At 43.7% G+C, this 19,450-nt stretch overlaps 1 protein-coding gene across 1 annotated transcript; it reads left to right on the top strand.

The window, feature by feature from the left end:
- Positions 1 to 9,579: 9,579 nt before the first annotated feature.
- On the top strand, positions 9,580 to 11,601 carry LOC136548799 (uncharacterized). Its single transcript, XM_066540191.1, has 3 exons — positions 9,580 to 9,799; positions 10,352 to 10,387; positions 10,502 to 11,601. Exons 1-3 carry the CDS (start codon positions 9,580 to 9,582, stop codon positions 11,599 to 11,601), a joined length of 1,356 nt encoding a protein of 451 aa, XP_066396288.1.
- Positions 11,602 to 19,450: the final 7,849 nt, after the last annotated feature.

The raw sequence follows: 19,450 nt of genomic DNA, 5'->3' as shown, positions 1-19,450 counted from the left end.
AAGTAGGCTGGAGCATTTGTTAGTCCGAAAGACATAACCAAATACTCGTATAAGCCATACCTAGTAGAGAAAGTAGTTTTAGGTATGTCCTCTGGTCTGATCTTTATCTGATGGTAGCCCGATCTCAAGTCAAATTTGGAGAATACCTTTGCCTTCGCTAGCTGATCGAACAAGATGTCGATGCGAGGCAATGGATATTTGTTCTTAATGGTCACAACATTGAGTGGTCTGTAATCTACACACATTCTCAGTGACTTGTCCTTCTTTTTCACAAACAAGGCTGGACATCCCCACGGAGATGAGCTAGGTTGGATAAGACCCTTGTCCAATAGATCTTGTAATTAAACCTTAAGTTCCGCTAACTCATTGGGTGGCATTCTATAGGGCCTTCTTGATATGGGTGCCGTACCTAGCACTAACTCAATCTTAAATTCCACATCCCTATCCGGTGGTAGACCTGGTAATTCCTCTAGAAATATATCAAGAAACTCACAAACCACGGGGATATCACAAAGTGTGGTGGTTTGGATAGCACAAGCTAAATGTTGGAGTTCAAAATTGCAGGAGAGTGGTACTAGAAAAGCATTCCCTCCCGTGGGTTCTCTCAACATAATAGTATGGGTGCTAGTGTCAATAAGAATACCATGATCCCTCATCCAATTCATGCCTAATATTACACTTATCGATAACCCGAGCAATATTATCAAATCTGTCGTGTACTCCCTCCCTTGTATAGAGATGAGCACATTTTGACTATCTTTTTGGTAGTAACAGTACCCCCTGCTGAACTTATGTTATAACCCCCTTTGCTTACTTCAATTATTTCTTGATCATGTCTAGATGCAAATGCTTGACTCATAAATGAATGAGAAGCTCCCGAATCAAATAAAACAACAGCAGGATGCTTGTTGGCGAGAAACATACCAGCCGTGACAACTTCTCCAGCAGGCACTTCCTCAACAGCGGTATAATGCACGTATCCCGGACATGCCCTTGCGTTAGCCTACCTCTGATTGTTCTGATTTGGGTTGCCATTCTTCTTGGGATGGGGGCACTCTTTAGCCCAATGACCCATTTGGTTGCAGTTGAAACATGGTTGATTATCCCAGGGTCCTGTGGAGCTTCCTTGACTGCTAGTCCCTTTTGGTAAGGCAATAGTGAATGCCTTACGGAATGGTTTTTGAGGTCTGCCATTCTGAGCCTTAGGTGGTGGAGGCCTAAACTTGGGTGCAGGTGGACGAAATTGTGGCCTAGCTATGATAGGCGCTTTTGACTGGAAAAGACCCGGAGGCACCTGCCTCATATGCCCTCTTGCGACCCTTAGCAACTGCATGCATGTTATTGTGGTTTTCTTGGGTCAAGGCATCACTAATAAACTCTTTGTACGTGGCACACCTTGAATTGGCCATGGTCTTCATTAGTTTGGTACCCAGACCCCGTTTGAAGCTCTCTATCTTTTTCTCCTTGGTATCCACAAAACCTGGAGCATATCTAGACAGGTTGTTGAATGCGTGCATATATTCGACGAGGGTCTTTGTTACTTGAGTGAGCCTCATAAATTCAGCGGCTTTCATGCGCATTTGGCCCAAGGGAATATGATGTCCCCTAAAAGCTAGCTTAAACTATTCCCAGGTCACTCGTGCTTTAGCAGGCAAAGACAACAAGAAATGTGTCCACCAGATCCCTGCTGGTCCTTGCAGCTGATGAGAAGCATACTCAGCTTTTAGATGCTCTATGACCCTCAGCAGATGAAATTTCTGCTCAATGGTGTTGAGCCACTCGTCAGCCTACAGTGGTTCCTCAGCCACCTTGAAGATTGGAGGCTTCGTATCTAGAAATTCCTTGAATGTACTGTGCTGATTTGGCTCGGCCCCTGGTTGATGTGGGTGGCCACGGGCGGTGTTTTGCGTGATGAGGCGTAGAGCTTCTTCCATTGTCCTTTGGCTTCCCAACAACTGGATAAAGAACTCCTAAGCGGACGGCAGCGGTGGGGGTGGCAAGTCATCATTATTGCCATCCTAGCTACCACCTGCTCCAGCACGGGTGCGCGTCATCTGTGAAGTTGCAACAATAAGCGATTATTGGTTGATGCCACAAGATTGCAGATGAATCATAATCATGCCAAACTGAAATTACTGGAGAAAATTCTCAAATTCACAATAAAATAGAGGCATAACAATTCATTCTCGCAACATGACACCACCAATTTGACCACTTATCGTGCTCACATCACATGCAAATTTAAATCATGATCACCAATAAAGGACTGGAATTGCATTGATGTTTAACCAAATGTGCGATAGTCGTGCGATTAACAATATTACATGATAGTCAGATTACTAATACCAAATTCGAACTATAGGTCCATTACATGAATAAAGGTGATACATTAGTCCTTACACTAAGTACTAAGCGATCTAATCCTCATCATGATCACTATCGAGGTCAGAGATAGGATCCTCTCCTCCCTTAGGCTCCACTTCTTCTTCTTCCTCATCCTCCTCTAGATCCATCTCTGTGGCTCCAGGCGGAACATAAGGGTGGAGCTAGTTATTCAGCTGATGAACCTCCTCATGTAGGTTGTCGTTGTATTCTTCCGCATTGGCTAGCTGCTGCTCCAGCTCAAACTGTCGAACTCTTAGAACATCTTCTCTGGACCAGGCTGCATTCCTCTGGTGAGTTAACTGAGCCATCTCTACATTGAGCCTCTCAATCTCGGCGTCGTGCTCCCTCTGAAGCTAACGTCGGTCCTCGTGGGCATGACCAAGAGCACTAGACACACGTCTTAGGCTACCTTCTACTCCATCTAACACCTTCATCACTGTGAACATGGCGCTCATGGCAGGGTTATCACTGTTCTGCCCTTCTACTACACCAATCTCCAAGGGTCGTCCTCTTGCCTGCTGCCATGAGTCAGTGGAGGGGTTGCCCCTCGGAAAGACTCCAACCAAAGCGGTTGCCAGCTCCTAAGGAAAATGATCCATGATATCCCTCAATATCCCAAAGGCTGCCCTGTCAGCTGTTTCTTCAGCAGTCCTGCCAGTTGACTCATAACACCAGCCTATCCACTCAGAACCATCACCTCGGGGACTGAACAACGGCCTCCACAGTAACCAAGAGACCCTTCTCCAACTGCTCATTCGCCCAGAAGTAGCAGGGCTCCATTCCATCAGGATAACCTACATAGCTGAGCACTCTCCACAAGAGTGTAGGCATCCCAAACTCTCCAAGAAACATGTGGCATTGACGGGTACGTGGAGCAAGCTGACGGCGAGGAGCTCTGCCTCCGGTGGACTTGCGAGCGGTCTGCTTTGTGCGTGCCATCTGCACCATTAACATGTACCACTTGGTGAGAGACTAGGCTATAATGGAGAAGAGTTACATATCCAAGTAAGAAATTTATAAGGGAGGAACAATTTAATTATGTGAATGGTAATTATCATGATGCATGCTCATTCCGTACGTCCTCACAAACTTAGGAAAAATTTGTTTCTAACGGTAGACACGGTGGCATACATACGTTCTCTCATATATAGCGTAACTAGTCGAGCTACACGTTTCGTTGTTAGTGTACCTGCATAAGATTTCATTTCAGCCCTAAACCCATAATGAAATATGCAGAATGTAATTGTAAATACTTTCATATATGTATACCCATACATATACTTCCGTATCAATCTACCCGACAATAATTTAAACCCACAATTAAATATGTACCATATACACATGCAAGCATGCATACATAGCCATACCAAAGCTAACTCTCCCCGACCACACGCTCACATCTTGCGGTCATACACTCATCATCTTACCTTGGTGTAGAGGCATTTGATCCATACATTACCACTCAAGTGAATGGCATCCATACAATAACACGCCGTATGGACGACGAAGTAAAAACCCCCATGTTAGTACTTAAATAGCCACCTAATAGTCCTTAATTTGGGCATAAGGAAAGTGATCATTGGCACACTTTAGATTTCAAATACCTATTATATAACTATTAGTTGCTAGTGAAGGGTTTTTGAAAACAAAAACTTTTGTTTTAAATACACTTATGACAATTAACGTTGAATCTTGCTCTGATGCCAGCTGTCGTAGAACCGACCAATTTATAAGAGTACAAGTACAATGGCATCCCGCAAGCGGTCGCACTGTCATACTTGAACCCATATAAACCCGGTAGTCCGTCGAGTACCACGACGGGTCTCAATAAACGATTTACAACAACCAAGATCATACATGATTCAACATACATGCCACATATTACATAAGGTTCATAGATATATTTCATCATCAGAGTACGAATAAAAGTTATTAGAAACCGAGTTTGATAGATAAAGTGGAAGCAATTAAGTTCGAAAATAAAGTTTCCAACATAGTTTGATACAGTGCCAAGTAGGATCACGGTCCACAAAAACAAAGATAGGGGTTAATAAAGAAGCCTACCCAAGGCTTACTCCTCATCCATGGTGGGATAGAAGCAACTCTTGTAATAACCATGATACACAGTGCCATCTACAACAATGGGAAATAAAACCCTAAGGACGAGAAGGTACTCAGCTAGACTTACCCGTCATGAACCAGAAATAAAATGACTCCAAGGATTATGCAAGGCTGTATAAGTGGACATAGCTTAACAACATTTTGCATAAAGGCAATTGACTTGGTGGTATAATTACGATTCCTTTATCAATTTAATTATACTATCCATTTCTAGATTAGTAACTATCCTATGCCAAACATGTGGTATATCAATTTAAAAAGCATACAATAGTAACCATAGCAGGTATTGTACTTTCATATTCATTCGAACCATCATGTTCCATAACACAGTTACTACGATGTTGGAGCTAGTCAAGTTTCTCACTATCCGGGAGAGACGGCGATTCGAATCGATTTCTACCAGCTGGGAATTTATTCCTAACACAAACCCAGGTCTACCGGCCATGATAGCCTTAGGTCACCTTTGATACAACTCAGGTATACATTTCGCGGGTTCGTACCGCACCGCACAATCGAGGACACCAAATGCTAGGACGTTCAGGCCTAGCCTGCCCTTGGGCTCAGTTTGATCGCCCCCGCAAGGAGCGCACAACAGAATGAGGCCTGGCCTAAGTTGAGCTACTTGGCTTTATGGTTGGAACAAGTTATCTGGCCAGCTAAGTGATAGGCATGCGTTCAATCTTGTCAGAAGTTCCAACAATGGTACGGTCCTTGATCGACACAGATGGGGATAGATCCACACTCAAGACCTCCATACCTTGTTGCTTCTATATCGATATCCCACCCGGTCTTGATTTACTTTTACCCCATGGTTCTGTTCCACGATGACAAATATAGCCAACCGTGCTCTGGTATCCACCTATATCTCGCAGGTGACAGGACATCACCTGACTTCTACCGGTCTAAGCATGGCTAAGCATATATTCAATCCTGGACCTATATCAGTTAAAGGTGTAATATCTGGACAAGGAATGTATATGCATCAAGTGGTTTCATTCAACTCTTATAACCTAATGCATCAATCAGAAGTACTTAAGTAATCATTTGTAAAATACTGGGAGACTTAGAATGCTCCGGGACTTGCCTTTCAGAAAAGAAGTAGGGCAGTGGTCAGCGCACTCTAGAAGCTCTTCAGGATTCTGCTCCATGCCTTCGGGAGCTACGACTTGAGGATTCTCTGGCTGGTCCCCTTCCTCTGCTTCGTCGAATTCCAGCAACGTTATTTCTTCCTCCGATCCTAGATGCATGAATATGGCATAAGATATCATGAATGCATATATGTTAATAAGTGCATCATGTTTATTGAGTAGGTGCATATCTCTTCTCGATTATCTAATTAACTACTTCCACAATACATCTACTATATCACAAAACAGCAGCTACTTGTTTCACTCATAACTAGAGTTCTACTAATCCAAATGTAGTGATCCTAGACTTTCTAGAAAGCTTATCAAATTATCTACAACTTTGTTATTAACCATTTTTACAGCAAACATCATCCCTATTATACAACTTATCAAACTACAGAATCTGTCCGGAATCCTTTTAAAATTGCATTTTAAAGTAACAATACTTCTACTTCATGTAATCACTCAAAGTTTGACAACATAAAGTCTACCAACAGTTTAAGCATACCAAATACATTCAAGACAATATAATGGTGAAGCCCAAACTATTTATTTAAATGCCTTTATTATTTTATTTAGATATTTAGGTTAAATAATAAATATATACCAGATGTACTTCATAAATTCTCAAAAAATTACAGTGTTTTACTAAGGTTACTAAAAGACTACTGTAAAAGTTTCATGCCATTTTATATAGTAAAACATTCTACACAAAAATGACAAGACAGAAAGGCTTAAAGCAGCATAAATAGAAAACCCTAGTGAAAAGTGTCAAGCAATAGATTTCCTATTTTTCTTAGCATCCTTTTGGTACTGAGATTCCCCCAACAATTTTCATGAATTTTGGATTCATAAATAATTTACAAAAATTCATACAAGGATTAACTATTTATAAAAGAAAAATCTATAACTATAAATCTACACATACACTGATCCTCAAATTTTTACCAGAACTCATATATGTTAAGACTAGCTTACCACAAAAATTTCATAATATTTGGAGCACAGGAACTCTAGATATAAAATAAACAAGTTTGCATGCATTCAAAAACACATTTCAAGCTTTCATTTAAATCTTTCAAAAATTCTACTGTAAGTGTCAAGAATATATTTTTCCTAAATACTAAACTTCCTAAGGAACACTACACAATTTATTGCACAATTTTTGAAGCTACCAAACTGGAGATATAAAAATCACAAAACAATTCAAAATCTGGAATCAAATGAACTAGCTTTCAAATACAGAGTCGCTGACCGGTGGGACCCGTCGGTCAGAGGACCCCACATGTCATCGAGACAAGAACAGAGCAGGCGGCGCTACTCTACTGGCGTGGCCAGAGCTCACCGACGACGAACCTGCCGGCGATGACATCTTCACACGGTGATCTATGTGACCTGGCGCATCGATTGAGCTACGTGGGTGGCCTTCTCATTGGAGCTAGTGGCTACGACGACATCAATGGCGGGGTGGAGGTGCAGGTCGACGATGAGATGCCGGTGGAAGCTACGGCGACTCAATCAAACGCTACGCCAAGCATCTATGGTCTATGGGAAACCTAGCGCATCAACTAGCGTGGCGAAAGGTGGACGGTGGTGGCGTGGCCACGATGACGGGGTTGGCAGCGAAGCTCCGGCGAGGCTATGCGCGGGGCTAGAGCTTACCGAGCTTGAACAACGGGCACTGGCTGGTGTAGGGAGTCGCTGGGAAGGCGGTGATGCTATTGCTATGATGGAGAAGCGGCTAGGCGTGGCTTGTGCCGTCAACAACGACGGCGGCGTTGCGGTGCCGAGGCTACAGCTGCTGTGGGCGAGTGGACGGCGAAGGAGGAACCAGGAATGCGAAACTGAGGGCGCGGCTGAGTGCGGGTGGGTGCTGGGGAGGTAATGCCGGGCTCAGGCGTGTCGTGGCCTACACGGTCAGGGCAACGGCGACGCACGGCCAACGTGACCTCCACGCGGTGGCTCAGTCCTGATGCTGGTCGGCCACTGTGTCGATCAATTCAGTCGATTCAGAAACTAAAAGGGGCGCCTGACAGCCAGTTTTCATGTTGATGTCACTGCTAAACCGTGGCTCCAAAGCGCAAACTATCTTAACAACAATGATAGCCCTATGTACCAGCTCCAACTCTCGTTAAGGAATCATGTTCAAATTCGCAACCGAATTCGAGTAAAATCACCCCCAATGTCGGCCTGTCAGTCTGTCAGTCGATATGACTTAGGAAAATTTTGTTGTCTTGAAATGTTGATTTTACTGATTCTTGTGAGACCAATTCAAGCATGTTAGAAGCTAAATCAGTCAATGACCCAAAAATAAAAGTTGTTCCTTATAGCAAATACTACAACTATGCTTTAGTGATCTCCTCCATTCAAGGTCTCTAACACCTAGTTCAAATTTGGTCAAACATGTCACATTTAAATGATGATACACTTCAAATCATGGCTTAATGACCTAATTACCCCTAACCCTGAATATCAAAGTTGTTCAAAATGATACTCTAAACATGTTTAAGCAATTTGCATAGTCATTCAATCATTTCATGTATTAGTCACTCATAGAGCTATTTAAAGTAATCACATGAAACATGACTTAAGGCTTGATCATGGGAAATGACATTCATGAACTATGTTCCATTTGCTAACCTAAGTATTGCCAATATATTTTTGTGACTCAAATCAACCATCTACATGTATACACTCATGATCATATGCATATACACATGGAGATATGAAATAATGAGAAAAGTTGCATATGTTCAAAGAAACATGCGATAACAAGCAAATGTTGCAGATGTTTCAATCCAATGTTTCAATTGTAAATGCTTGTTTATGAATGCTTGATGCTCATGCTCATGTTATGCAAGTCAAGTTATGCAAGGCTAATAGCCGAGGTGTTACATCTTCCTAGCTGATGCCACACCTTTTGGTATATGCAACAAGTTGTGTGCAAATTTTATGAAGTCACCTAGCTAAGTTTCTACTTTTTATTACTCCCTCCGTCCAAAAGAGAAAGTGCAATTCTAGGTATGAATCTAATCAATTAGTTGTTCAGATTCATAACTAGATTTGGATTTTTTTATGATGGAGGGAGTATAATTTTGTATGAAATCAGTGGCGGAGGCACAGGGTATGCCAGGTATGCACTGGCATACCCTGCGGCACGAACGAATATACTATTATATATTGTATATGTATTTGTATTTGTATTTATGTAAAAGAAAAAAGAAAAAAACTTACCGAATGCGTCACGCCAGTACGCCACGCACCACGAAAAAGCCCACTTGAGGCACCCACGCGGCCCATGCAGTAAAGAAGCTAACAAGACGTTCACATTAGTGCACGTCGTGTCCAAGTCCACAGGTTGGTCTGCCGCATCCGCATGAACACGTCCTCGGTGGCGGCGCACAGGCTGCGGAAGTGCGGATCTCACCCTCTCCTAGGCCCAGCTGCGCCTGCTTGTTCGGTTGTTCCCCGCCGGGCGGCTACGCCGCGTCTCCTGGAGGCTGGAGCAGGAGGCAGCGGATGATGTCATCCACAGTAGCACGGCTCATCTCCATCCTCGGTTGTCGTACGTAGGACGGTGGACGGACGATCCTACTGCTGCTTCTCCTTCACTCTCCTACTCGATCTAATAGTCTACACCATGACGAGGCGGCGTCTTGGCGAATTTGTGATCACAATTGTTTTGGTGAGATTCAATCTTTGTTCGTCGGCTTTTAAAAAAAATCATGTGTACTTTAATTGCTAATTGCTTAGCGCTAAAATTATAGAATCATCTATCACGCGGTGAGGTGGAGGATTTTTCTCAACATCAGAGTCGATCTTGATTGATCTTTTGTCCAGTACTCATATCATGTGAGTGATCCATAATCGCATCTGAGAGTTCAATCGTGCAAGCGGAATTTATTTAATTATTTGGCATTGTGTTCTTTGTAATATTTATGCAGTTATGAAGAGAAACGGGGACATTGCATCTCTTTTTCAGAAGCATGAAGCAAAGAAGAAGGCTGCGGTAGCTACTGCTACTTCTAATCCTGATCCGATTGAACCTGTGGTGGAAGAGCAGATTCATGAGAGAGTAGTTGAGGAAATTGTAAATCCTATGCCACCTCCACAACCGTCTTCACTGCCACGAGTTTATGACACCAATCGTCTTCTACATGATCCAGGTGAAAGACATCCTATTCTAAAAAATATCCTGTTAATGATCAAGATGCAATTCGAAGAGCATATATTATTAAAGGTCCATTCAAACCTTTTGCACATGATTTTCCAAAAAGAAAGATTTCAGACAGGGATCGGGGATTCAACTATTGTTGGATGTATAATAATGATTGGCTTGAGTATAGTATTAAGAAGGATGCTATGTTTTGCTTCATATGCTATTTGTTCAAGAAGGGTACTAGGTCAGACACATTTACTGTTGATGGCTGGAAGAATTGGAATATAGGAGAGAAAGCACTTCGCAAACATATGGGTTCTAAGGCATATATTACAGCTCAAGAGAGATACATTGGCTTTACAAATCCCAAGGTTGTAATTGATTATAATATTGAGAAGTGGAGTGATGAGGATCTTCATCTTTATAAGAAAAGGTTGACTTATTCACTGAGGTGTATCAAGTTTCTTTTGCATCAAGGGTTGGCGTTTTGTGGACATGATGAAAATGAAGAATCTAGCAACAGAGGGAACTTCATTGAACTTTTGAAATTTCTTGCCAGAAATAGTGAAGAAGTATGTTTTGGACAATGCTCCAGGTAACTGTACCTTAACTAGCCCAGACATACAAAAGCAAATTATTCACTATTGTGCCCTAGAAACTAGAAAAAAAATAATTGAAGAACTTGGTGATGAGCCCTATGCAATTTTAGCTGATGAGTCTAGTGATATATCACATAAAGAACAACTAGCTCTTTGCTTGCGTTATGTTGATAAATTGGGAAGGCCATGTGAGCATTTTATTGGAGTTGTTCATGTAGATGATACTACCTCTTTATCACTTAAGGATGTAATTGAAGCTTTACTTGTTAGTCATGGCTTGACTATGACTCAAATCCGTGGTCAAGGATATGATGGGGCTAGCAACATGAAAGGAGATATTAAAGGGTTGAAAACATTGATCATGCAAGAATCATCTTCTGCTTATTATATTTATTGTTTTGCTCATCAACTCCAATTGGTTCTTGTTGCTGTTGCCAAGGGAAATACTGATTGCAAAACTTTTTTTGATCAAATATCTATCTTGTTGAATATTGTTGGAGTTTCCTGTAAGCGTCATGACATGCTTAGAAATGCTAGGCTTGAGAATGTCAAGAAAGCACTTGACTGTGGTGAAATTGAATCTAGAACTGGATTACATCAAGAGATGGGTTTGCCTAGGCCTAGAGATACTCGATGGGGATCTCATTACAAAACTGTATGCAACATCATTACTATGTATGAAGCAATCCATGATGTACTAGTTGATCTTGGGGATGATCCTGCATATAAGGATGATTGGACCAAAATACATTTTGTGACCGGAGCATTTGAGAACTTTGAGTTTGTTTTCTTTGCATACTTAATGTATATTATTCTTGGATATACAAATGAGTTATCTGAGTGTTTGCAAAGAAGGGACCAAGATATTCTTAATGCAATATCACTTGTTAATGTGGCAAAGAAAAGAATGCAAAAATTGAGGTCTGATGGTTGGGATAATTTTCTTGAGAAGGTCACTTCATTTTGCGATAAACATGGTGTTGAAGTTCCTGCTATGGATGGTGATTATGTTCCTTATGGAAAATCAGCAAGGAAAGCTTGTGCCCAAAAGCAAACCAATGATGACCACTTTAGAAGAGAAGTATATATTGGTGTCATTGATCAAATAAGTCAAGAACTTGATAATCGGTTTGATGAGATTAATATAGAGTTGTTGTCTTGTATGCCGGCCTTCAGTCCTTCCAAGTCATTTGCTTCTTTTGATGCATAGACTAGCTGAGTTCTACCCAAAGGAGTTCTCAAATAATAATTTGCTCAAACTTGAGTTGCAGCTAGATAATTATATTGATGACATGAGACATGATGATAGCCTCAAAGGTCTAGACAATATTGTTGATCTCTCAGTTAAGCTTGTTGAAACAAAGAGACACAAAGTGTACGATATGGTTTATGAGCTCCTCAAATTGGTATTGCTTCTACCTGTGGCAACGGCAAGTGTTGAAAGGGTATTTTCTGCAATGGTTTTTGTGAAAACAAAGTTAAGAAATAAGATGGGAGATAGTCTTCTAGATGACTGTCTAGTCACTTTCATTGAGCGGGATATTTTCTTTGAAGTTGATGAAGATGATATAATCAATACATTTATATCCCTTCGAAAGCGTCGAATAAAATAGTCACAAAAATAACATTGTAAGTCTCTGGTTCTCTTTTATGCCTTATTTCAATTATTGATATGACGTTTGAACTATTTATACTATACTTAGTGGATGGTTTGAACTTGATCCATGAATTTAAGCCTTATTGTGTTATTTAGTGCATATATACCGAATCATGTTGTCAATTTTATAATTATTACCGAATTGCTGAAATGGATTTACCGAATTATTTATGAATTTTTTTTGTGGCATACCCTGAGACAAAATCCTAGATTCACCACTGTATGAAATGACCAATGTAAATGGTAGTTTTGATCTCTTAAGTGCATATCGTGTGCAAGTGCAACGAACATATACATGAAGCAAATTGTGTTGGTTGGCTTCACTTTCAATGATTGTAGAGTTTGTCAGAGAAGCATGCATGTACAAGTGTGTTTTGTTGTTGCTTTTTTTCAAATGGCAGTGGTGGATAATTTATAAGTACATACATATATATTCCCTCGTTTCTACAATGTTTGTTCATTTGAGGGTTGTCACATATGTAAGTACTTTGAAAAAGAAGAGAAGCAGTTGTGTCGTATTACTAGTACCGTTCCAAAAAAACTTGTCATTCTAAAAAGTTCAGATAGATTAGTGTAGAACTCAATTGACCATGGCATCCCTATTTATTATTAGGCATTTCCTACTGAAAGATTGTTGTTGTCATTGTCACATAGGTAATTGGCTCATTTATCATCGTGATGCCGCTATAATTTAGGAGGCTGTGTACAGCCATGCGGATAAAGGACTCCGTATACAAACCCAGAATTCTGAAGAGTACATGCATAGGTATAGGACTATTTTAAGTTAATTTTCTACAACACAATAGTGGTGTTACAATCATTTTTTTTTACTTTGGAATGAACGTGGAGATTTCTTTTGCCGGCTAAATTCTACTAAGACGATAAATTGCCACGTGACACCAAAGTGATCAGGTACCATCACCATTTATGCGTGTATATAGACCTGAACAGTAGAGCTGTACCAGATACAGTTACCGTATATGCGTCCAATTGACAGCCCGGCGTCGACAACAACCGACCGAATGCGGAGCCTGAGGGGTCGACTCGAATCAACAATGGAGCACCCGTGCAAATCGCTTGCGCTCGATCCCACCCTTAGCAGCCTGAGAACGAACAGGAACATGGCCACGTTTCATGTTTCGATGCTCACGTTCCGAAAATAAGAACGTTCATGTTTCCACGTTATAAAATAACATCCTAAGTTTTTATTTTGGTCCTATCTTCCCGTTCTGTCATGGGAAGAGGTCCCACTCGTGCCGTTAGGAGAGCTAATTAGGTGTTCGGCCTATTATTTCTGCGGCTGATAAATCAATTGATGCTGATTTGTTGAACGAGAAAAATACAGTAATATGACTGATAAGTCACGCTCATAAGTTCGAGACAACAGGGCGACGTGTCAACCAACCGATCGAAGCGGGCGACGGAGAGAAGCGCGTTGCTGTCAGGCGGCTCTGTGCGCCACGCTGTCATGTTCCTGGAGCCGCCCTGCCCACTGGCCAATGGCAACGCCTGCATGCATCATGCTGCATGCCTCTGCGTCGGCTTGGCTGGGCGTCGCTCTCGGCCACCGACACCCCCCGCCGGCCGTACTACTACAGACACCGAGCCATGCTCGGAACGATCGGGATGCGCATGCAGGCCCGGCTGGAGACCTGGCCTTCACTGACAGGTAGGGCCCACCATTAATGGTGGCCGTCGTTATATCGGGTTTGGACTTTTGTGTGAGCGAAATATCTTTCTTTCCCTGAGGGCGCCTGAGCAACAATTTTGATGCGTTGGCGTTGGAGTAGAACTACCGGGCGCGCGACTCTTTGCATTGCTTCAGTTGTTCCTTGCCTCGGAGCTTCCGGTTGGACGGTTGGTTCGTTGAGGTCATCACGTCAGCTCCTCCTTTCTCCCATGCTGCAACGCAATGGCGATGCCCGTGCGTGCGTGATTCCGGTGAGGCGGGCATCAAGCCGCTGGCGCCATGGCCATGCCCATGCCCATCATCGATCAGCCCATGCTAGGTTGCCAAGTTGCGCGTGCCCTCACGTGGTGGTGCACTGGTCACTGGTGCGTGTGGCTTCGCACGGCGCGGCGCGGCGCCATCACATCTACGCCGCTCGCGCTCGCATTGCATGCGACGCGAACGCGAGGCAGCCCCCCCGCGGCGCCGGCGCGCGGAATTTATTGGGTGCGTGCATCCGAGCGGCGCCGAATCGCCCCGCTTCTCGCTGTACGCCAGGCATGATCGGTGATCCGGGGATTGGTTGACTTTCTGCTGCTGTCCGGGGCCAGGGGACGGTCCAGGGATCGGATCGTGCCGGGCTGCCAGTAGAACAAAATCGCAGCGGTTCCCTTGTTCGTGTACGTGTACGTTTTGCGTGTCGCTTTCTTCTTCCAAACGTGTAGTACACACGCTGCCGCACCGTACGTCCTCTGTTTCGGCCCGATCGATTGGCCGCCGCATTCGGGATACGCACAGCGCCACCACCGCCGTACCGTCGGGGAGCACACGCCGTACCCGCACGTGCGCCGGTGGTCATCAGTCAAACGGGAGAGAGCCGGCCGGCCGGCCGAAGCATGCACCGGCCCCGACCCGGCCGCACCGCGAACGGACCGCGCGCCGGACCATATACGGCGCGCGGGGCACGCACGCACGACCAGAGGAGTCGAGGGACCAAACCAAGCCAGGCAGCGGCAGCGGCAGCGGCCTGGCCGTTTCCTGCGCGCCAGTACCGACGAATCCCAGCGCGCGGCGGCTGACTACCGTGGCCTTTTGGTCGCCGCGCACTCGCGCGCCGCACAGGCACCGCCGCCGTGCTGGGGCTGGGCGGATCACACACACATCGTCATCGTCCCTCCGCCTCCGCGGCTGTTTTCGTCGTCCTCTACGGTCACTCCGCGGACACAACAACGAGTACAGGTGAGGGGTCGGGGGCGAGGCAAAATCTTACCAAGCCTAGCCAAAGGACAAAGACAAAGCCAAGCAAGATCGTCACCGTGCTATGGCTTTCGTCTACACGCTCGCTCCCTCCATTTCCAAACCAGACTATTACGATTCACCGGCCAGTAGAAAAAAAAAGCATCAATGCGCCCTGGCGGCTGGCCCCATGCGCGCGCCCATAGACCATAATGTGCCAGGCGACCGAGAGCACGTCACATGCTTTATGACAACGATCTTCCAAGCCCGGTTGGACATTAGGATTTAGGGCAAATGTATCAACATAGTCTCTGGCTCTCTGCGATTTCATATATATAGTGCCATGTGATCTCAAGATAGCTTAACAGACAATTTGTACAATATTTCGTTTAACTTGTTTCGTAGCATATAATAAACGGGTGTTGTGAATTATATTATATAGCAACAACTCTGCAGTGATGAAATAATTGTTTCATAGTTCTAAAATCCACGGAGCAATGGTATTTTTCTCTCACCTATTTCTCTTCCGTGTTAAAAAACCATAAATGTATGAGATGATAATTAATATCGCCGACGTGTAGCAATGGCCCCATTCGTTTCGCTGAAAAAACAAGCCAAAACACTGTTCCGGCTGATTTGTTGTGGGAGAAAAATACTGTTCCGGCTAAAAAAACAAGCTGAAAAAGACATATTATAAGAGAAGCGAACATGACCAATGTACTTGCCAACTGTTTTTAGCAAAACACATGCATTCGGGTGCAAATTAAATGGCGTATGCCAATGCACGTTGTTGTGAACGTTCTATGGACCAAATGAGGCCGTGTTCTTACTATGGGAGGTCTATGTCTACCTGTCCATCCCACTGTCCAAATGTTCACACAGATTTGCACAAGTGCGGCGCTCAATGCTAAAGTAGTAGTACAAGTAGTAAAGTCTCTGGCGAATCCGCCGGTCAGCCATTGACTCGTCCACAGCAGAAGGTCCGCGCGCACGTTTCACTGCCACAGCGTGGCCTGGCCTGCCATGGCCGATTGCCGATTTTTTTTAAAAGGGGTAAGAGATTTACCGGATTTTTATTAGACAAGTAAAAGAGAACAAGAAAAAAGAATTACAACAAACAACAGAAGATCAAGCTCACCGTCACCATGGCACACCGGCCGACAACCCAACCAGATGCCCACCTGGACGACAACTTAAAGTCTCGAAAAACACCCTGAAGCCGAAAAAAAATCACAAAACCAGACCAACCGAACAGTGACCAACAAATGCTAGAACTACTCCTGTTGTGGTCTAGCATGAAATCTTGTTGCCAACTGGTATTGCTCTATATTGACTAGGCTGCAGCGACTTGTTCTGAAATGTTCTTCAATTCCTTTCCTTCTATAAATTCCACCAAAAATAGATCATAATGCCATCAAACGCCTTTCTCTGATCTTTGTCTGTCTTAATTCTGCACTTTCGCCAGTAGTTGTGTAGGCATCTTGTCATTCCGACAGTATCAATCACCGATAGGCTGAACCATCGCTTGATGAAGGACCAAACTTGCCTTGAGAAAGTGCAGTCCTTGCAAAGATGTACCGGTGTTTCTGGGTCAATACCACAAAGCCTACATACTGGATCATTTGGTCGATTTCTTTTAATTAAATTATTTCCCGTTAGGATTTTTTTATGCAGCAAAGTCCAAGTAAAAAAATCTACATTTGGGTTCCACCTTTGCTTTCCAAATCGGTTGAAGTTTCAATTTGTTGAATATGTCCTGGAATTGAAAGCAGTAGGCGCTTTTGGCTGTGTATTCTCCATCCACCGTCCAACACCAACGGATGTTGTCCTCTATATTCTCGACTAGCTGGATTTGGCTCACCTCTTCCCAAAGGGTTACATATTCTCTTATTTCCTGTGCAGTGCCTAATGGAATGACATGCTGATATCCACGTGGTTATCTTCCAAGGCCTTTTGCACCGTCGAGATTTTTCCTTTTTGATTTCTTGAACAATGTTGGTGCAATCACTTTCGGTGTTCACCCACCGACCCAAGACGACGTCTAGAACCTGGCCAACTTGCCATCACCTACTGTCACCACTGTCGAAGCCGCAAATAACTCCTTGTCCCGACCATCTACTAGAAGGTCAAGCTTGTTCCAAGCTCTATCTCAGTGCTTCCTTTGATACCATAACCATCGTAGTCTCAATGCTCTTGCGAAACGTTCAAGGTCCAGAACCCCTAAACCACCTTTCGCTTTGGGTCTACATGTTGTTGGCCAGTCGATAATGTTATGCCCACCATATACCTTGTCTGGCGTTTCTCCCCTCCATAGGAAACTCCTTCTCAAGCGATCGATCTTTCTGATTAACCATTTTTGTTCTGGGAATGCGGTCATATGATAAATTGGTTGAGATGATAGAACCGTTTTTACTAGAGTCTCTCTCCTCACTGAGGACAAGAACTTGCCCTTCCAACCTGGCAGTCTTGCTCCTATTTTGTCTATCAAAGGTTGTACCTCTACCCTGTGTAGTTTTCGGACGTGTAGAGGAAGTCCTAGATATCTCCCAGGGAAACTACAAATCTTGTCGGGGAAATTTTGAAGTAATTGAGAGACCACTGTGTTGTCCATTCTTATAGGGAAAGTTTCTGTCTTGGAGATGTTGATTTTTAGCCCTGAGCATTCTCCAAAGAAGTTTAGTATCTTGAGTAGATGATCCAACTCTGTATTTGCAGGGTATGCGAAAATCGCTACATCGTCAGCATATAGGGAGCACCTCAAATTAGCCGCCTTCGGCAGCACCGGTTTAAGGATCCCTCTTTGTGCTGCCGCTTCAATTATGCGTTGTAGTGGGTCGATGGCTAGAATGAATAAAAGGGGGGATAGAGGATCCCCTTGCCTTAACTCCCGTGCGTGTCTGATACCCTAGGTCGGCTCCCCATTGATCAATACTTTTGATGTTGTTGTTCCAAGTAGGGCCGCTATCCAATCCCTCCATTTTGTGGTAAAGCCCAAAGCCTGTAGCACCTCTAGCAGAAAAGCTCCAACCTATGGAGTCGAAAGCTCTAGAAATGTCCAATCTGATGAACAACTCCGACCTTCTCTTTTTATGCAACAGTTGAATCACTCTCTACGCGTAAGTGAAATTGTCATGGATACATCTCTTCTTGATAAAGGCGTTTTGAGCATGTGACACTAAAGAGTTCAAGTGTGGTGCCAATCTATTTGCTAGGATTTTCGTGATGATTTTGACAACACTGTTGATCAGACTAATGGGCATGTAATCTGATAGAGATGCTGCATCTTGTATTTTAGGCAACAGGACGATATTTGCTTCGTTAATTAAGTTTAATCTCACAGTCCAATGACTGTAAAAACTCATGACCGCCTAGACCAAGTCCTTTTTTATAATTGACCAGCATTTTTTGTAGAACACGCCGATGAAGCCGTCCGAACCCGGTGCCTTTTCAGAAGGCATGTCTTTCACTACAGCCTCTATCTCTTGTTCTGTGAAGGGCGTGTCTAAATCCTCTAGATTATGGTGTTCATATCCCAACTTGCTCCAATTAATAGCTCTTATTCTTGTGGTTGTTGTCCCCAACAGGTTTGAGAAATGTGTATGTGCGAGCATGGATTTATTCTCTTGCGAGACCACCAGGCTCGTATCTCCCTTCAGTGCACCAATAAATGTTTTCTTTCTCCTTATGTTGGCATGCAATTGGAAGAAACGCATGTTCGTGTCACCTTTGCGAATCCAAGTAAGCCTCGGGTGTTGTCGATAAGCCTCGGGTGTTGTCGAGCTCTCGCCTTTTGTATCGTTGCAATCCCTAATGCCTTTGTCTTGAGGTATTTCTTGAATTCTAACTCCTCTGGTGTCAGAATTCTAGACTCTCTAGCCCTCTCGAGATTGGGCATTGTTATGTTGAGAATTGCCCAAGTAATCTTGTACCCGCCCAGAGATTTCCTCCTCCAGTTCTTGAGCGCTTTTGCTGTACGTATTAGTTTGACATGAATGCGCAAGATGTCATCCTGTGTATTTACCGCTCTATTCCATGCTTCCTGTATCGTTTCAGTGAAACCTGGCATATGTGCCCAATGCACCTCAAATCTGAAACCCCTATAGAAATCCAAAATAACACCCCCTTGAAGAAAGAGTGGGTAGTGATCGGAGCCCAGCGAAGCTAATGCTTGAAGGTCGACTCTTGGGAAGATCTCCAACCATTCTGTTGAAGCGAACATGTGATCTATTTTGGTCATTGTGGGTGTCTGCTGATCGTTACACCAAGTGAATCTTTTGCCTTGTAGGTCAATCGGTGCAAGCCCTAGATTATCAATGGTGTACTTGAAGTTATTGAGCATTGACAAATTGATGCATATATTGTTTTGGTCTTGTGCTTGGTAAATTAAGTTAAAATCCCCTAGCGGTAGCCATGCTGGAAGGACATCCTGCCGCAGGTCCAAGATTTCTTGCATAAAAGTGATTTTATCTGCATCGGCCTGGGGGCCATAGACTCCGG

This window comes from Miscanthus floridulus, chromosome 4 (genome assembly GCF_019320115.1).
Source record: "Miscanthus floridulus cultivar M001 chromosome 4, ASM1932011v1, whole genome shotgun sequence".
NCBI classification, from domain to species: Eukaryota; Viridiplantae; Streptophyta; class Magnoliopsida; order Poales; family Poaceae; genus Miscanthus; species Miscanthus floridulus.
This window is presented reverse-complemented; position numbering and strand designations above follow the sequence as displayed.

Coding starts and splice junctions, on each gene's coding strand:
- LOC136548799 (XM_066540191.1), top strand. CDS start 9,580: ATGAAGAGAAACGGGGACATTGCATCTCTTTTTCAGAAGCATGAAGCA. Junction 9,800..10,351: donor TCGTCTTCTACATGATCCAG/GTGAAAGACATC, acceptor ATTTCTTGCCAG/AAATAGTGAAGAAGTATGTT. Junction 10,388..10,501: donor TGTTTTGGACAATGCTCCAG/GTAACTGTACCT, acceptor ATGCAATTTTAG/CTGATGAGTCTAGTGATATA.